This window comes from Protobothrops mucrosquamatus, unplaced genomic scaffold (assembly GCF_001527695.2).
Source record: "Protobothrops mucrosquamatus isolate PMUCROS unplaced genomic scaffold, P.Mucros_1.0 scaffold_199, whole genome shotgun sequence".
Lineage (NCBI taxonomy): Eukaryota > Metazoa > Chordata > Lepidosauria > Squamata > Viperidae > Protobothrops > Protobothrops mucrosquamatus.
This window is the reverse complement of record NW_015386275.1, coordinates 674965-690581: the sequence shown is the minus strand read 5'-3', so window position 1 is coordinate 690581 and position 15617 is coordinate 674965. Positions and strand designations below refer to the sequence as shown.

General features: G+C 43.7%; 2 protein-coding genes across 2 annotated transcripts in view; one reads left to right on the top strand and one right to left on the bottom strand.

Annotated features, from left to right (window-relative positions):
* The window catches only part of MCM3AP (minichromosome maintenance complex component 3 associated protein), an 87985-nt gene extending 73391 nt beyond the window's left edge, over positions 1-14594 (bottom strand). Inside the window, exons 1-4 of the mRNA XM_015825506.1 lie at positions 14341-14594; positions 3817-5035; positions 3427-3647; positions 1987-2065 (exon numbers count right to left, since the gene is read on the bottom strand). Of these exons, the coding sequence (XP_015680992.1) occupies positions 1987-2065; positions 3427-3647; positions 3817-4975 (1459 nt within the window). The 5' untranslated portion in view covers positions 4976-5035; positions 14341-14594. The remainder of the gene's footprint in view (positions 1-1986; positions 2066-3426; positions 3648-3816; positions 5036-14340) is intronic.
* A 67-nt stretch (positions 14595-14661) lies between these two features.
* Positions 14662-15617, top strand: part of YBEY (ybeY metalloendoribonuclease) — a 6652-nt gene continuing 5696 nt past the window's right edge. The window contains exon 1 of the mRNA XM_015825563.1: positions 14662-15001. The gene's annotated coding sequence lies outside the window, so the exon portion shown is untranslated. The remainder of the gene's footprint in view (positions 15002-15617) is intronic.

Sequence of the window (15617 nt, the reverse complement as noted above, 5' to 3'; positions counted from 1 at the left end):
TGAGGGTGGGATGTCCAGGCTGATGAAGGCTGGAAGATTAACCTGGTGACCTATGAATAGGTGAGGCCTGAGACCCTTCAGAACAAGTCTGAGGGTGGGTCAGAAACAGGCTAGGAGTTGAGGCCCAAAAGAAATTTTCAGAACTGGTAAGACCAGTATATAGCCCCGTGGAGAAAACACTGTGGCACAGTATGTTATGTTTAGGAGCTAGTGAAGAATAGGCAAGGGGAGACCAACTCCCAATGAAAATAAGTGCATACTCTATACCTGCCAGGGGCAATGTGAAAGATAAGTGTTTGGGAACAACGTGGTATTGAAATCCCTATTTCTGCTTTCCAGAATAAAAGGGGGGGGGGGAAACAGAAAAACCAGCCACTGGCAGAAATTTGGTTTTGATTTGGAAACTCCTCTATAATTAACGATGAAGGAGTTGAGCAGTCGGAATGCAATAAGGCGATGACAAAATGGCGGCCGCCAGACACGTGGCGATCAAACTGGTGTTCTACGCCTCTCCTGCAGTGCAGGCCTCAATTTTAAAATGGCGGACACCTGCCATGTGGCTCTGCCTGCAAGGAGGCAGCTAAAGCGAAAGCGAAAATGGCGGCCATTACACCACAATGAACTGAAACTCATCCAGAGAGATTAGGGCGATCTGCTGCAGTTTGGGGCTTTAGCAGCAGTCCCGCGCTCCCCCAAAGCAATCAAGCTCCAAAAGGAATTTACTGCAGCAGCAAGAGAGCCAGCTAAACGAAAGGCTCCCTTTCGGCTGAGTTTGCCAGCCTCCGTGGAGAACCATCAATCAGCTCGGGCGAGCGGAGAAAAGACTCCACAACCCCCAGGCTCCGAAGGCCACAACAAAGAGAGAAAACAAAGCAGGGATGCTAAAACGAAACAAAAACCCCTCCAATCCTTAAATACCTTTGCCAAGGCAAAAGGAACACAAAACTGAAAATTAACAACTGTAAAAAGAAACGGAGGGATGGGGGGGAATGAAGAAACAAACAGTGAGGGATTTAAGGGAGAAGGGAGAGATAACCTACTGAAAGGAAAAATAGTTTAATAAAACCTGAGTCTGGAGCGAAGAACCAACACGCCTTGTCTGGGTAGAAGACTAAGTCGGAACTGGGCATGTGCGACCAGGCAAGAGGCATGGCTATCTCAGACTTAGTCTTATTGGGTACAAGGGACTTCAGGAAACCCAATCATGTGGATTATCCATCCCTCATGCTGGAGAATAAGACGGTTTTGAGAATAAAGGAAATGTCAACATTGCAGTTAGGTTGTGACTTCTACCATGCTCTAGTTCTGCACTCTTGAGGACTGAGGCCAGAAAACCTATACCAGTGTTTTGGGGTTTTTTTGGTTCTCTTGTTTTAATTTGTATGTGACAGGAGTAAAACATGCTCATTTTGCTATAATCCCTCCAACTTTCCCCTCAACCCCTCCTACTTTCTCACTTCTTTTAACCCCAGTATTTTTCTGGGGTGCAATTTTATTGCATAGCACAAAAATAATATACCTCTCAGACATTTTTCATGTTCAGAATGAGTAATACTAGATTCTCCCCATCCCTAGCCTTAAACTTTCCTTCTCCTTGCCTAAAAGAGGATAAAGGAGAGTTCAGAAACACTAACCTTCAATTCTGAGAAGCTGCAACTTTTAGTACAGCCAATTTAAATAAATCATTTTAATAAACCACTATTGATTAAAATTAACCACTGCTTTCTAGTTTCAAATGACATAACAAGTGATAATTAATCAAAGGCTGAACTGAAAGCTTTTCATACAGGAAGAAATGATGTGGGAAAGCTAAGGAGGTAACACTGTTCATGCATGTCTGACTAAGTCACAAATTCTAATAAAAGGTTCAGACATTGCCAATGGACCTCTACAAAGAATCCCACAATATACAGTATGTAGACTCTCTATGAAACACAAAATATTTACAATATTTTAATATTTGATCTTTAAAACAAAGTAGCTTACTTGGTTTCTTTTTATGCCAATTTGTCACTATATCTTTGTGTAAGTCTTTTACTTTCTTTCTAGCCAAAACAGCAGATGCCTAGAGGGGGGGAAAGGTTAGTTAGGAACAAAGTGGCATACAAAATGTTATATAACATGATTTAATGACAGCATCTGTTTCTTATATAAAGAAGGCTTTTAAAAATTACTCATCCTTATGGGAAACAGGATATTTTTTGTGAGAGCAAATATTCCAATATAACACTAGAGGCAGGATTTACATGAAATGTCCATTCTTCTCTAGTGAAATAAGAGTTACAACTTGAGACAAGTTACATATACATTTCAGGCACAAAATAAAGCAAATTATTAGAATAAGGAAATCAAGAAGTAAAGTAAGTAGTGAAAAATTAGTCCTGGCAATCTCTTATAATCTAAAACAATGCAAAGATGATTTTCTTGAATTTTTAGTGAAATCTGATGAGGAAAATGGCAGAGCACAAAAGAATAAATTGTGCATCAAGTTTCTCATTCAGTGAAATGTGAAAGATAACCAGGCTTGATAAGATCCTGGAACATTTTGCTTTACCATAACATGCTCTTGCAATCTCCCCCCCCCCACACACACATACATACATACACACACAAACTAAACACAAACAAGTGCAATAATGCCAAATAATTAAAATGTTTTAGAAAAGGTCCAGTGAGGTTTGTTTGTCAAAGTGTAAGAACTGAGAGGAAGATTTCATATATCTTCTGCCATCAGAAGCTATTGGGAAAAGTCATCTGCTCTAGAGATTTTTCTTCATTCTCCCCCAGAATTCATATAGTATTGAAAATTATACTGTCCATCTATCCTATATTTATTAAGTACATGGATGTCTGGAGTACAATGAAAAAAGTTGTATCTGTAGTAACAATTATTATAGTATCTAATTAGCACATGTACAGCCTACATCTTGTATCAAATCCACTCTTTCACTGAATGAGGAAATTGATCCCTCAAGAGGGCAAATGTTTGTTTGATATGCCAATAGTTTTTCTGTCTCAATTTTCCACAATAATTTAATTTTTCCAGGAATTTTCCATTTCAAAGGATGCAATTTCTACTATTAAGAAAATGTCAACATGCAGACCTGATATTATCGATTAGAAAGTTTTATGTCATGAAGTTAACTATTTGGGGGAAAAATATGTTTTTTGAAAGCTAAGTAAAATAATTATTTTATAGTCACCATTTCTATAACATATATTATAAAATACAACTCAGAATAGCCACTGATATCCCAATAATTTTAATGAAATTTGTGTTTAATTGCAACTTAAATAGTGTGGCCAACATTAAATTGCAAAATATGATAGTAGCCAACCAACTTTAGAAGCATATGGAGTAAATTTCCCAGTAAGTCTAATATATATCCTCTATAGATATTAATCTTCTGATATTTTAAAACTCACATGATCAAAACAGCGTACAATGGCAAGCTTTTTGTTACGGTTGGTACGGATTTGTTGGATTTTAATAAACTTCTCAAAATGTTTGTGAAGAACATTTCTGTCATTTAGATGATCAGGAATATTTTTACACTGGATGGCTGTCAGTTCACTTGGTGAGCATCTGAGGCTTTCTATGCTCCCAGTGCTCCGATTTCGACGCAAAGGGTTTGAGGCAGCAGAATCTGGAAGTAATTGAACATTGATTAAAAATAAGCATTTATATTTCAAAGTCACATCTATCAATTAAAATGCAAAATGCTCTACTTATAAGCAGATCACTACTTACAATGTAATTAATTGCAACCATTTCCACTTTCATTTGATTAATTATTTTTAAACTCTGCTACCTACCATGTTTCAATTTTCCCTTTTCTTCTTTTCTTAGTGTTGATATTGGCTTAGCCGTTATAAAACCAGACTGACTTCCCCCTGCCACACTCGTTGCTACCATTTCTCCAGATTCAATGGGAACACGCTCAATTTTAGATTCCTTTTTGTTGCTTTTCAGAACATCTTGTAATACTCTACCAAATAGACCTTGTGTAGGCGGACGATTCAGTCTAACAGGACGCTTATTAGAAGCATGATCATTCCTTGATGGAGGTTCTAGTTCATCAGTGTCATAATCATGATGCCTTGGGGAATGCTCTTGTTCTTCTTTCCTTTTCATTCCTTTCCCAAGAGTGGGAAGTGGCTCACTTGGGATTAACAAATCTTCATGTTCCATCTTGCTAGTTTTGTTAATTTGGAAAGTATCTCTCAAAGGCAAAGATGAGTTTGAAAAAGAAGAAAAACTACCAGGACTTGTAAAGAGAGCCATGGGTCTTTTTTTATCATCTGCTAGAGTCTTACTCGGTAAAGAAGTACTGAAAGAAACTGCTGAAGTACTGCTACTACTGACTGGTTTGGAAAAATTGAAACCAGTATTACCTGAAGTGCTGCATTCTTGAGAAATGACAAAAGGGGTTAATTTTCCTACACCGCCTGGAAAAGAAAAAGAAACAGCCGAAGTTGGTATTTTCTCTTGTTCTGAATTAGTCCCAAAGATAGGTTTGAACACTGCACTTTCAGGACTTTTGAAACCAAAATCTGATCTCACAAAACCATCACTTGAAGTTTCTCCAAGCACAGTTCCAAAAGCAGAAGTACTCTGAGAACTGCCAAGATTTGCAGGTGGTCTGAAACTAAACCCAGATTTGCTGGGAACAGAAGCAGTCATTGGTGCAGAAGTCACAAATGTTGTTGTTTGTCCAAGAGAATACGACTGTGTAAACCCTGGAAGTTGCCCAAATCCCAAGCCTTGCCCTGAAGAATTATGCAGTCCTGAAGTAATAGTAAAGTCAGACAAGTGAGTAAATCCTGGATTCTTTACTCCTCCACTGTTCAATCCAAAGAGAGAATGCTGATTAAACTGGAATGGTGGCTGACTTGAAAACATTCCAGTTGACACACCAGATGATGCTTGAAACACTCCTGACGGATGTCCACTGAAAGGAGTATTTGGATTCATTTTTGGTGTTAATATATAAACAGCTTTTGTCTAGATTCCTTTGGCTTTCATCTTTTAGCCCTGGAATATACAATGTAAGTCATAAAAATTAATAAACAAAAACAATCCTTTTAAGCTGATTTTTTTTTAATCCAAAGCAACTCTTGGGCTGATTTGCAATGTTACTTTTCCAACAAGACATATTCCAATTTAAGAATTGAATTGTGATATCTAAGGTATACCTCAAATGCATCTGATCTGTATCTAAGATACAAATGCAACATGGCATCTCATTAAAACTACACAACTCATTAGAAAACACTGAGCAGTTCTCTCACCGTCAAATCTAATTTGAAACTAAACTACAATTTTAAATACAAGTATCTCACCATAAATCACTTGTGGAATAACAACTTATTATTCTGGTTACAGGCCCAAATCATTTAAGATAATGGTTTAAAAATCAAGTTATAAAGAAAGAAAAATGCTAATCAAATTTACACAAATATATATGGTTTTATTCTCACAGAAAATACATCTTCAGTACGTAAGAAAATACCACGCCTGGGTTAGTTAACTGCCACAATGATAACTAAACCTATTTAAGTTGGTCATTTGGCCTTCCATCCTCTTCTGAAATATCTTGTTTTCAGTATTGTTACCTAACATGAAAAATGAAACAGATGGACTAAATAGGACACTGGCCCAAAAAGAAGATATGCTAGGCTTCTACACTGTGTGCACAATTATTAGGCAAGTGAGTATTTTGACTATATCATTGTCATGCATATTTTCCACCTCCAAGCTATATAAACTTAAATGCTTAGTGGATATGAGCATATCAGGTGATGTGTATTTGTGTAATGAGGGAGGGTGTGGTCTAAGGAGATCAACACTGTAAGGACCCACCCCACTTTGCATCTTAAGAAGACAGAACTCCTGGAATATTTTTTCCAACAGGCATCTTTATTAAGAGAAAGCTGGATGCAGGCGTTCTAGACAGGACTTGGGTCCAAGCTCTCCCATTCAAGGTTTTAAGGGATCCCCCATTAGCCACCACCCCATCACCCCCTTCTCCCAGCAACAATCCCAGGCATTACATTCTCACCCCCTTTTCCTCACTGCCGGGAGGAGACTTCAGAAAGGATTACATGAAAGCTAATGACCCCCATTGTTATTGTTAGTCCTTTTGGTGATATCCACATCCAGTCCCTTTGAAGTAGGCTGAAGGAAGTGAGGGCCATAAAGCCCTTTTGTTCACCCCCTTCCCTTCATCGTATGACAGAATCCAGAGAAGGCAGAAATGCGGTTTTTCATAGTTGATAACTAGAGATGGAATATATTTGGATTCTGACATCCTGCCCCCTTAAAATAAGAGAGATCCACCTGAAAGAAAACAAAACAGGTATAATAGTCAGGCTTTTTAGGATACTCTGTGTGAAACTTCTTTAATAGCTTTGGGGCTCTGACATGACGTTTATGGACCCACTCGTTTTGCGAGACAGGGAGGTGTTTCCATGCAACTAGGTACTCAGTCGCTCCATGATATCTCCTAGAATCTAAGATTTCCTTTATCTCGAAGTGTTGTTCGCCCTCTACCATGATTGGAGGTGGTGGTGGGGGGATTTTAGGCCGTAATGATGACTGATGCTCTCGTTTCAGCAAGCTGCAATGAAAAATTGGGTGTTTTTGCCTGAGATTTTTTGGTAATTCTAATTCTACTGTTACTGGGTTTATGATTCTTTTAATTGGAAAAGGCCCTATATATTTTGGTCCCAGTTTTTTACAGGGTTGTAGGGACTTCAGGTATTTTGTAGATAAGTACACCATTTCTCCTATAATGAATGGTGTAGGCTCAATCCTTTTTTTATCGGCTTGTGCTTTGTANTTTCAATGCCTTGTGGGGATATGCGATAACCTAGGTAGTCTATCTTTTCCTGGTGGAATTCGCATTTCGAGAGTTTGGCATATAGGTGGGCGGCTCGCAGTTTCTTTAAAACCGCTCTGACTAGGTTGACATGTTCCTCTTTTGATTCGGTGAAGATAAGAATGTCGTCTAAGTAAACAAGGACCCCCTTAAATAGGTGGTCCCTTAGAACATCATTGATTAATTGCATAAATACTGCGGGGGCCCCTTGTAATCCAAATGGCAAGACTTTGAATTGGTAGCACCTCATGGGGCAGTTAAATGCGGTCTTCCATTCATTCCCTTCCTTGATTCTCACGCGATAGTAAGCTTCCCTTAGGTCTAGTTTAGAAAAAAATTTCCCTTTCGAGAGGTGTGACAACATGTCTTTCATGAGGGGCAGAGGGTATAGATTGCTTTCGCTGATTGTATTCAGGGCCCTATAATCCACGCATAAGCGTAAAGAGCCGTCCTTTTCCCTAAAGAGGACCGGGGCATCCACTTTAGGCTTGGCTGGCTCAATGAACCCCCTTTCTAGGTTTTTCTTTATGAATCTTTCCATTTCCTCCTTCTCCTTTGAGCTCATGGAGTATAATCTGGGCTTCGGGAGTTTTGCCCCAGGTTTGAATTCAATGGCACATTGGGCATTCCATGCCTGGGGTCACCACAAACGTTATGTCCTCCTCATGTTTGCCCAGGGAGAGGTGTATTGGTAAAGTGGCTACCCTAGCCACTTTACCAATACACCTCTCCCTGGGCAAACATGAGGAGGACATAACGTTTGTGGTGACCCCAGGCATGGAATGCCCAATGATCTTAGGGATGGAATGGTTACAAAAATGGAACCCCTGGGTGAATTGGAGGACGGCAGAAATCAAATTCCCGAAGGGGGACCCTATGGACTTAAAATCCCAAGGGGGGCTACTGGAATCAAGAACAGAAAAAGCATCCATGGAAGAGGAAAAGGGACTACCAGAAATACCAGAGGAATACAGAGACCTTGCTGAAGTTTTCAGTGAGGAGAGGGCGGATGAGCTCCCCCCCCCCCCACCGACCCACAGACTGTGCCATTGAATTCAAACCTGGGGCAAAACTCCCGAAGCCAAGATTATACTCCATGAGCCCAAAGAAGGAGGAAATGGAAAGATTCATAAAGAAAAACCTAGAAAGGGGGTTCATTGAGCCAGCCAAGCCTAAAGTGGATGCCCCGGTCCTCTTTAGGGAAAAGAAGGACGGCTCTTTACGCTTATGCGTGGATTATAGGGCCCTGAATACAATCAGCGAAAGCAATCCGGATACGGGCTTTGTCGCTGGGGATGTCCTGCCCGTATTCCTCCATGTAGCTGAGGACTTGGGTTAGGAAAAATCCCAAGCGTGTTGGCTCCCCTTTGAATTTCACCTCCAGCGGCGGACGTCTTTGAATGGATCGGTGCCTTCGTTCTCGGTGGTAGCCTCTTCCATTCAGATTTCCATCTGTGGTTCGGCGGAGAGTGGGGACTACTGGATCAGCAGATGTCCCCGGGGCTGCAGGTTCCACTTCCCCTTCGGTGTCTCTCCCTTTGCGGCTCCAGGAGCTGGGGCGGGTGTAGGGCTCAGGATTCTCCTCTCCTAGGGAGCTGAGAGTTCGCTTCATTAGGTCGATTGCTTTCTCTAGGATCCAGCCCGAGTACGGTGCCCAGCTCCCTTCCTCTTCACTTGCGTGCAGGGATTTCTCCATCTCCTGCTTCCATTCTGGTTGTTTGGGCCCCCGTCTCAGAGTCACCTTTCTTGATTTCTTTCCCCACNCGGGCCTGACCTAGGGTGAATTTTAAATAGGGATAATTTTTAATGATTTTAAATAGTCACAGCCACTAATATTTGGATTTTAATTGGTTTTTAGAAGGGGTAATTCTGTATATTGTTTTAACATGCTGTGAGCCGCCCTGAGTCCCATGGGGAGAAGGGCGGCATATAAATTTTGTAAAATAAATAAATAAATAAATAAGTGAGATGGGCAAATTTTCATTTTTCATTTAGTTGCATAATAATTCTGCACACTAATAATTTCCCCTATAATTGTGCACATATATTCTCCTAAGAAAGCCAAAACCTCACTTTTACTTTCTTAAATATTCACGTTTGAGATTTATTAATATTTTGAATTGACCAAAAGCTCTGTAGTTGTTCAATAATAAAATTAATCCTCCAGAATACTCACTTGCCTAATAATTGTGCACACACAGTAAATGTGTATATGACCTAGAATAGAATAACAGAGTTGGAAGGACCTTGGAGGTCTTCTAGTCCAACCCCCTGCTTAGGCAGGAAACCGTATACCATTTCAGACAAATGTTAGGACTCTCTCACAGCGCAGTGTGAGAGTCCTTGGGAGCTGCATGGCTGCTGGGGTGAAAAAAAGGCCCCAGGATCGGCACTTCCGGCTCACCCAGAAGAGAAAGGAGGAGGAAGGCAGAGACAGGAGAGGCTATAAAAGGAGGCAGTTTTGGCAGGAGAGGGAGAGAGGGGAAAAAAGAGGAAGCCTTGGGACGAGGAGTCAGCTGGAGTTGCACCAAAGGGAAAAGGAGGGGGGGAGAGGAAATAAAACAGGCCAGCCAGGAGCCGATCTACAACCTCATGCCAGGCGCGTAGACAGGTGGCAGCAAAAAACAGGTGAGAAACGCAGCGGGGGAGGGGTCACCCTCCAAGAGGAAGAAAGGCACCATCCCCTGAAAGAGACCAGCAAATGGCCCTCGCCCACTTCACACCCCGGCTCTGTGGGCTCTGGAGGATGGGGTGCCGCGAGGGTGTGAGAGTCCATGTTACTTGCGCTATGCCACCCAGTCCCCAGCCTGCCCGGTTTGGCAGGCAGCGGCATGCTCTCCTCACCACACGCAGAGGCTGGGCCAGGAGAGGCAAAGCTGGCGAGAAGCCGAATCTGCCTGGGCACGCGCACAGGAGGCGGCGAGTGTGTGGGGTCTGGTGTCCCGGGTCACTGTTTTGCCCCAGCGGCTGACCGTGTTCTGAACGCTTCCCTTTCACCCGTGGACTCTCACAAGCATGCCCAGGAAGGTTCGGCTTCTCGCTAGCTTCGCCACGTCCAGCCCAGCCACTCCATGCGTTGAGGAGAGCGTGCCACTGCCTGCCAAAACCGGGCTGGGCAGCGTAGCGCAAGTAACGTGGACTCTTCCCCCAGCCATTGACTTTGCTTGTCAAAAGGTTGCAAAAGGGGATCACATGATCCTGGGACACTGTGACCGTCACAAATATGAATCAGTGGCCAAGCATCCGAATGTAAATCACATGGCCCTAGAGATGCTGTAATAGTCATAAGTGTGAAAAATGGTCATAAGTCACTTTTTTAAATGCCACTGTAACTTCAAACAGTCACTAAGCGAATTGTTGTAAGTCAAGGACTACCTGTACTTGATCACTTTTTTCCTTTTTTTTTTTTGGTCAAGTTTTTGACACCTTGCTAGGTGACTGGTAATACTCGAATATTGCCATATCCTAAAAGTAGTACAATCAATGAAAAGGTTGAAAAGTCCTGATATAGGTAACACAGATAGGTTGCTCCACAATTTAAAGGGTATAGGGCACGTGTCGGCAACCCACGGCTCCGGAGCCGCATGCGGCTCTTTCAGCCATCTCCTGCAGCTCCCTGTCCTCAGCCACCATGTGCAGTCTGGAAAAAAAAAGTGGGACTAAAAAAGTTCAACCAATCAATTCAAACTTCTCATGAAGTTTGAATTGATTGATTGAACTTCTCTGGTTTGTGGGACTGCCCACAAACCTCTTTCCTTCTTCGTACTGCACGTGGTGGCCGGGAGGATTGCTGGAAAGGTGTCCCTGGTAAGGAGCAGCGGGTGGCCGGCCTCGGGGTGCCTCTTCCCTGCCCGGCGGGTCTCCTCTCGCCCTGCTCCGCCGCCGCCTCTGTTAGTCGAGGGGGTCGCTGGGGGTCTCTGTAGCTTCCCCTCTCTGCCTGCACCTTTCGGCCGTCTCACACGCAGCGGATTCCCGTGGCCTCTTTTGAGACATTCCCCCGCGGTGCCTGCCCGGCCCTTTCCCCACCTGCTGCGCGGTCCTCTTGCTGTCCTCCCGCTGCCGCCGGTCACGCTGAGCAAGGCCAAAGAGCAGGCGGCGAGCGGGCAGCCACGCCACTTCACCGTCCTGCTGCCGCCGCGTTGCATAAGCAAGGCTGAAGAGGCGGCAGCGAGCGGGCAGCCGCGCCACTTCGCCATCCTCTCGCCGCCACCGCCGCCACCCTCAGTGCTGCAGGAGGAGGAGACCTTGGGCTGCAAGGGCGGCGGCGGGTCAGGACCCCCCCTCATCCCCACGGCGGTGTTCCCCGTTGCCGGCGTGGCCACCCATGGTGCACCCAGCCTTGGCGCCCTCCTCTTGCGACGGCGAAGTGGCTGAAGACGTGGCGGGGGCGGCGGCCGGGCCAGGGGCGGCGGGGACCCCCGACAATGCTGCAGTGGCTGCCGCCGTGCTGCCGCCGCCACCAGAACCACTGCCTTCCGTCCTGCTCCCCCTCCCCGCCCATTCGGCTGAGGACGCGGCGGGGGCGGTGGCCGGGCCGGGGGCAGCAGGGACCCCCGACAATGCTGCAGTGGCCGCCGCTGCCGCCACCGGAACCGCTGCCTCCCGTGCTACTCCCCCTCCCAGCCCATTCGGCTGAGGATGCGGTGGGGGCGGCGGCCGCTGGGACCCCCAACAATGCTGCAGTGGCCGCCGCCGTGCCACCCGTCCTACTCTCCCTCCCCGCTTGTTCGGCGCTGTCTGCCTTTCGTTCTCTCTCTCTCCTCACCAGGAGAGGGAGAGGAGAGAAGGAGGAAAGAGAAAGAGAGAGGAAAGAGAGAGAAAGAGAGGAAAGAGAGAAAGAGGAAAGAGAGAGCGAGAAAGAAAGAGGAAAGAGAGAGACAAAGAGAGGGAGAGAAAGAGGGAGAGGAAAGAGAGAGGAAAAAGAGAAAGAGAGGGGTGAGAGGAAAGAGAGAAAGAGGAAAGAGAGAGAGGAAAGAGAGAAAGAGGAAAGAGAGAGGAGAGAGGAAAGAGAGAGAAAGAGAGGAGAGAGAGTGAGAGAGGCAAGAGAAAGAGAGAGAGAAAGAGAAGAGAGGAAAGAGAAAGAGAGAGAGGGAGAGGAAAGAGAGAGAAAGAGAGGAAAAAGAGAAAGAGAGAGGGGGAGAGGAAAGAGAAAAAAGAGAGGAAAGAGGGAAAGAGAGAGAGGAAAGAGGGAGAGAGAGAAAGAGAGGAAAGAGAGAGAGAGGAAAGAGAGAGAAAGAGAGGGAGAGGAAAGAGAGAGGAAAAAGAGAAAGAGAGAGGGGGAGAGGAAAGAGAAAGAGGGGGAGAGGAAAGAGAGAGAAAGAGGAAAGAGAAGAAAGGGAGAGAAGAGAGAAAGAGGAGAGAGAAAGAGAGAGAGAAGAGAGAGAGAAGAAAGAGAGAAAGAGGAAAGAGAGAGAGAGAAAGAGGAGAGAGAGGAAAGAGAAAGAAAGAGGGAGAGAAAGAGGGAGAGGAAAGAGAGAAAGAGAGAGGAAAGAGAGAAAGAGGAAAGAGAGAGAGAAAGAGGAGAGAGAGGAAAGAGAAGGAGAGAGAGAGAGAAGAGAGAGGAAAGAGAGAGGAAAGAGAGAAAGAGGAAAGAGAAAGAGAGAGAGAAAGAGAGGAAAAAGAGAAAGAGAGAGGGGGAGAGGAAAGAGAGAGGAAAGAGGGAGAGAGAGAAAGAGAGAAAGAGAGAGAAAAAGAGGAAAGAAAAAAGAGAGGAAAGAGAGAGGAAAGAGGGAGGGAGAGAGAGGAAAGAGAGAGACAGAGAGAGAGACCCTTTTGATATATAAAATTAAGATAACACTGCATATATCTTTTACCTTTATTATATATATACACACAAACACATATGCATGCATGCATGCATGCATACATACATACATACATACATACATACATACATACATACATACATACATACATACATACATATATATATATATATATATATATATATATATATATAAGGTAAAAAAGGATATATGCAGTGTTATCTTCATTTTAGATATCAAAAGGGTTTTGCGGCTCCCAGTGTTTTGTTTTGGGGTTGCCTACCCCTGGTATAGGAGAAAGAGGCATCCATTAAATAAGCTATCAAATTCAAATGAAATTTTACCCATGCATCTTTTGTGTTTTATCTATGTGTAGAGTGGGAATGGAAACAAGCATGCATATTTTATGCATTTTACAAACACATAAAATGAGAATGGAATTATACACATGCTCAGAAGCATATGGCATATAGGCAGATTTTGTCTATTGTTAAAACATGGCCCATTAAGTCAAAATTTACAATAAATTATTCAGCTACAAAGCATACAAACATGGGAACATCTGATTAATCATACTGCCACCTTGAATAAAACAGCTCAGATAAATGTAACTATTCTATAACATCTCCTTAAATTAACCACTCTTTCCCATAAAAGCTAATACTGTATTTTTTCAGGAAATAGTTAGGATTTTAAAAAAATAGGTTAAAAATAGAAGCATGGTAGAAGAATAGTGTTGGAACTGATGGAAGATCTATCTGTTCCAATACTGTTTCCACAATAACTAGTCATATGTCTATGGAAAGCCAACAGGCAGATCATAAGGGCAGAAGTACCCTCCTGTTTGTTTTCCACCATCTAACATTGAGAGACAAGTTGCCTGTGATACTGGTGATAATAATCATTATCAACATTAATTTTCAATGGAGTTTAAAAGTCATTCAAATTCAGAGTTATAACTTGTGGGAAAAATAAGCAGTTTATTGTACTGTATTTATTTGACTTATATATCACCATCGAGTCAGAAAGAAAAACTCACTAAACTGTGGAGAGGTACATAAAAGCTCATTTCTGCCATCCCTCATCAATCATCCCTAATTACCATCTTGGGCTTTCTGAAAAGCCACATTTTCTATTCCTTTCTAAAGCAGAGCAGGGATAGGGCTGAACAGACCTCCGGGAGAATGGTAACCCAAAGGACAAGAATGATGACAGAGAAGAAAGCCATCCAGGAGCTCACAAAATGGCGTTGTCAACCTTCGCAGCTTAAACTCCCCAAATACCCCAGCCAGTCGAAGTTGAGAACCACTGGTTTCAGTGATGGGACTGGAGCTTGCTCAACCTGCCAGATTTGTAGCATGGGCAGAGGCAATTGAAGAAAGATGGTGCCATCGCTACTCCAGCCCTGAGCCACGTAACCTTTTATGGTTGAGAACCCAACACCTGAAACTGCAATTTAAACTCGATACGCTTGATACTGCATAAAGCTGAACTTCTTTTAATCTGTTCTGAATCTTACGCCAGCTCCACTGGATAACCCTTTATTCATAAATGAATAGAAGGGAGAATTTCTACACACGTTAACCAAAGTTGACATCTAGCCCAACCATGGAAGTGCTCCCCTCTCTTGATCATTATGCCTGCCTTTTGTAGTCCTAGCAACATCCATCGTAAGTACAAAGCAAGTGGCATACCATTACTTCCCTTCCTCAGTCCGTAAACCTCCGACCTGAGATTTAACTTGGTCTCCTAGTTTCTATCTGCGTTGTCCGGGCCCAACGAGGAAAAGGAGACGGACGGACAGACAGAAGATACCTCTGAAGATGTACAGAGGACACTTTCCTCAACACCACACAATTAAGCGTGAATCCCGAATTCCTTCTCTCTGTCGCATAAACAAACCGCCATTGACCCGAAGAGGCGGAGGAGTTCAGCTCCACCCACAGAAGAGGGTCCTCCGCGCAGCTCCCCGGCTTCTCCCGCGCAGTGCGGAAGTGACGCAACGCAGCGGGCAGAGCGTCGCATGCTCTTGCAGGACTCCTCCCCCCGTGAATAGAATTGCAGAGTTTCTGCGGACAGCCTAGGTAGGACTTCGTTGTATACCTCTCACCGAAAATGAAGAGTCCTGAGAACAAAACAGTTTTAAAATTCAAAGGTTTCTTTTAATGGAGCTTCGTCCCTCTTTTTTTTTTTACGAATTCTCTCAGGTTTTTTATATTGTTGCGAGAAATCGTGGCATATTTGAAATAGCGACTACGTCCACTTGCCGATGTATACATGAGGAAGGACCTGGAAGTAGCTTTTTATACAGAGTGATTAGGAAAGTGATTAGCACGGACGAGTTTTGCGGCAAAGGTATATTCACGAAAGCCCCACTTCTAGTTTGAATGTTTTGTTCTGGATTAGAGCAGGGTTTCACAACCTTGACAACTTTTAAGATGGGTGGACTTCAGCTCTCAGAATTCCCACGACACATACTGCGACCACCTATCTTAAAGCTACCAAAATTGCGAAAGCCTGGGCTAGGGCATTCACAACCACTTTCTAAATTACAGTGTCCCCTCACAACTGACCATAACGTGTTCATAGCAGTTGGTAGAGGGAAATGTTTCTCAACATTAAGTAATATTTCAAAAAGGGGGTGGGGGGGCACTCCTGTTTTTTCGTCTCTGCTTTTTTGGTGGAAGAACAGGGCTCAGGCACAGCAATCATAACACTTGGGTGTTAATTCTATTCTTGCCTATAGACCAGGGGTGTCCAAACTTTTTTCAAAGAGGGCCAGATTGGATGAAGTGAACGTGCTGGAGGGCCGAACATTTTTCCGAACATTCTTTGAACCATTACAATTAAATGCAAATGAATTATTTTATGCCTCTTTCCTCTCCCTCTCTCTCTCTCTCTCTCTCTTTCTCTCTCTCTCTGTCTTTCTCTCTCTCTGTCTTTCTCTCTCTCTTTCTCTCTCTCTTTCTCT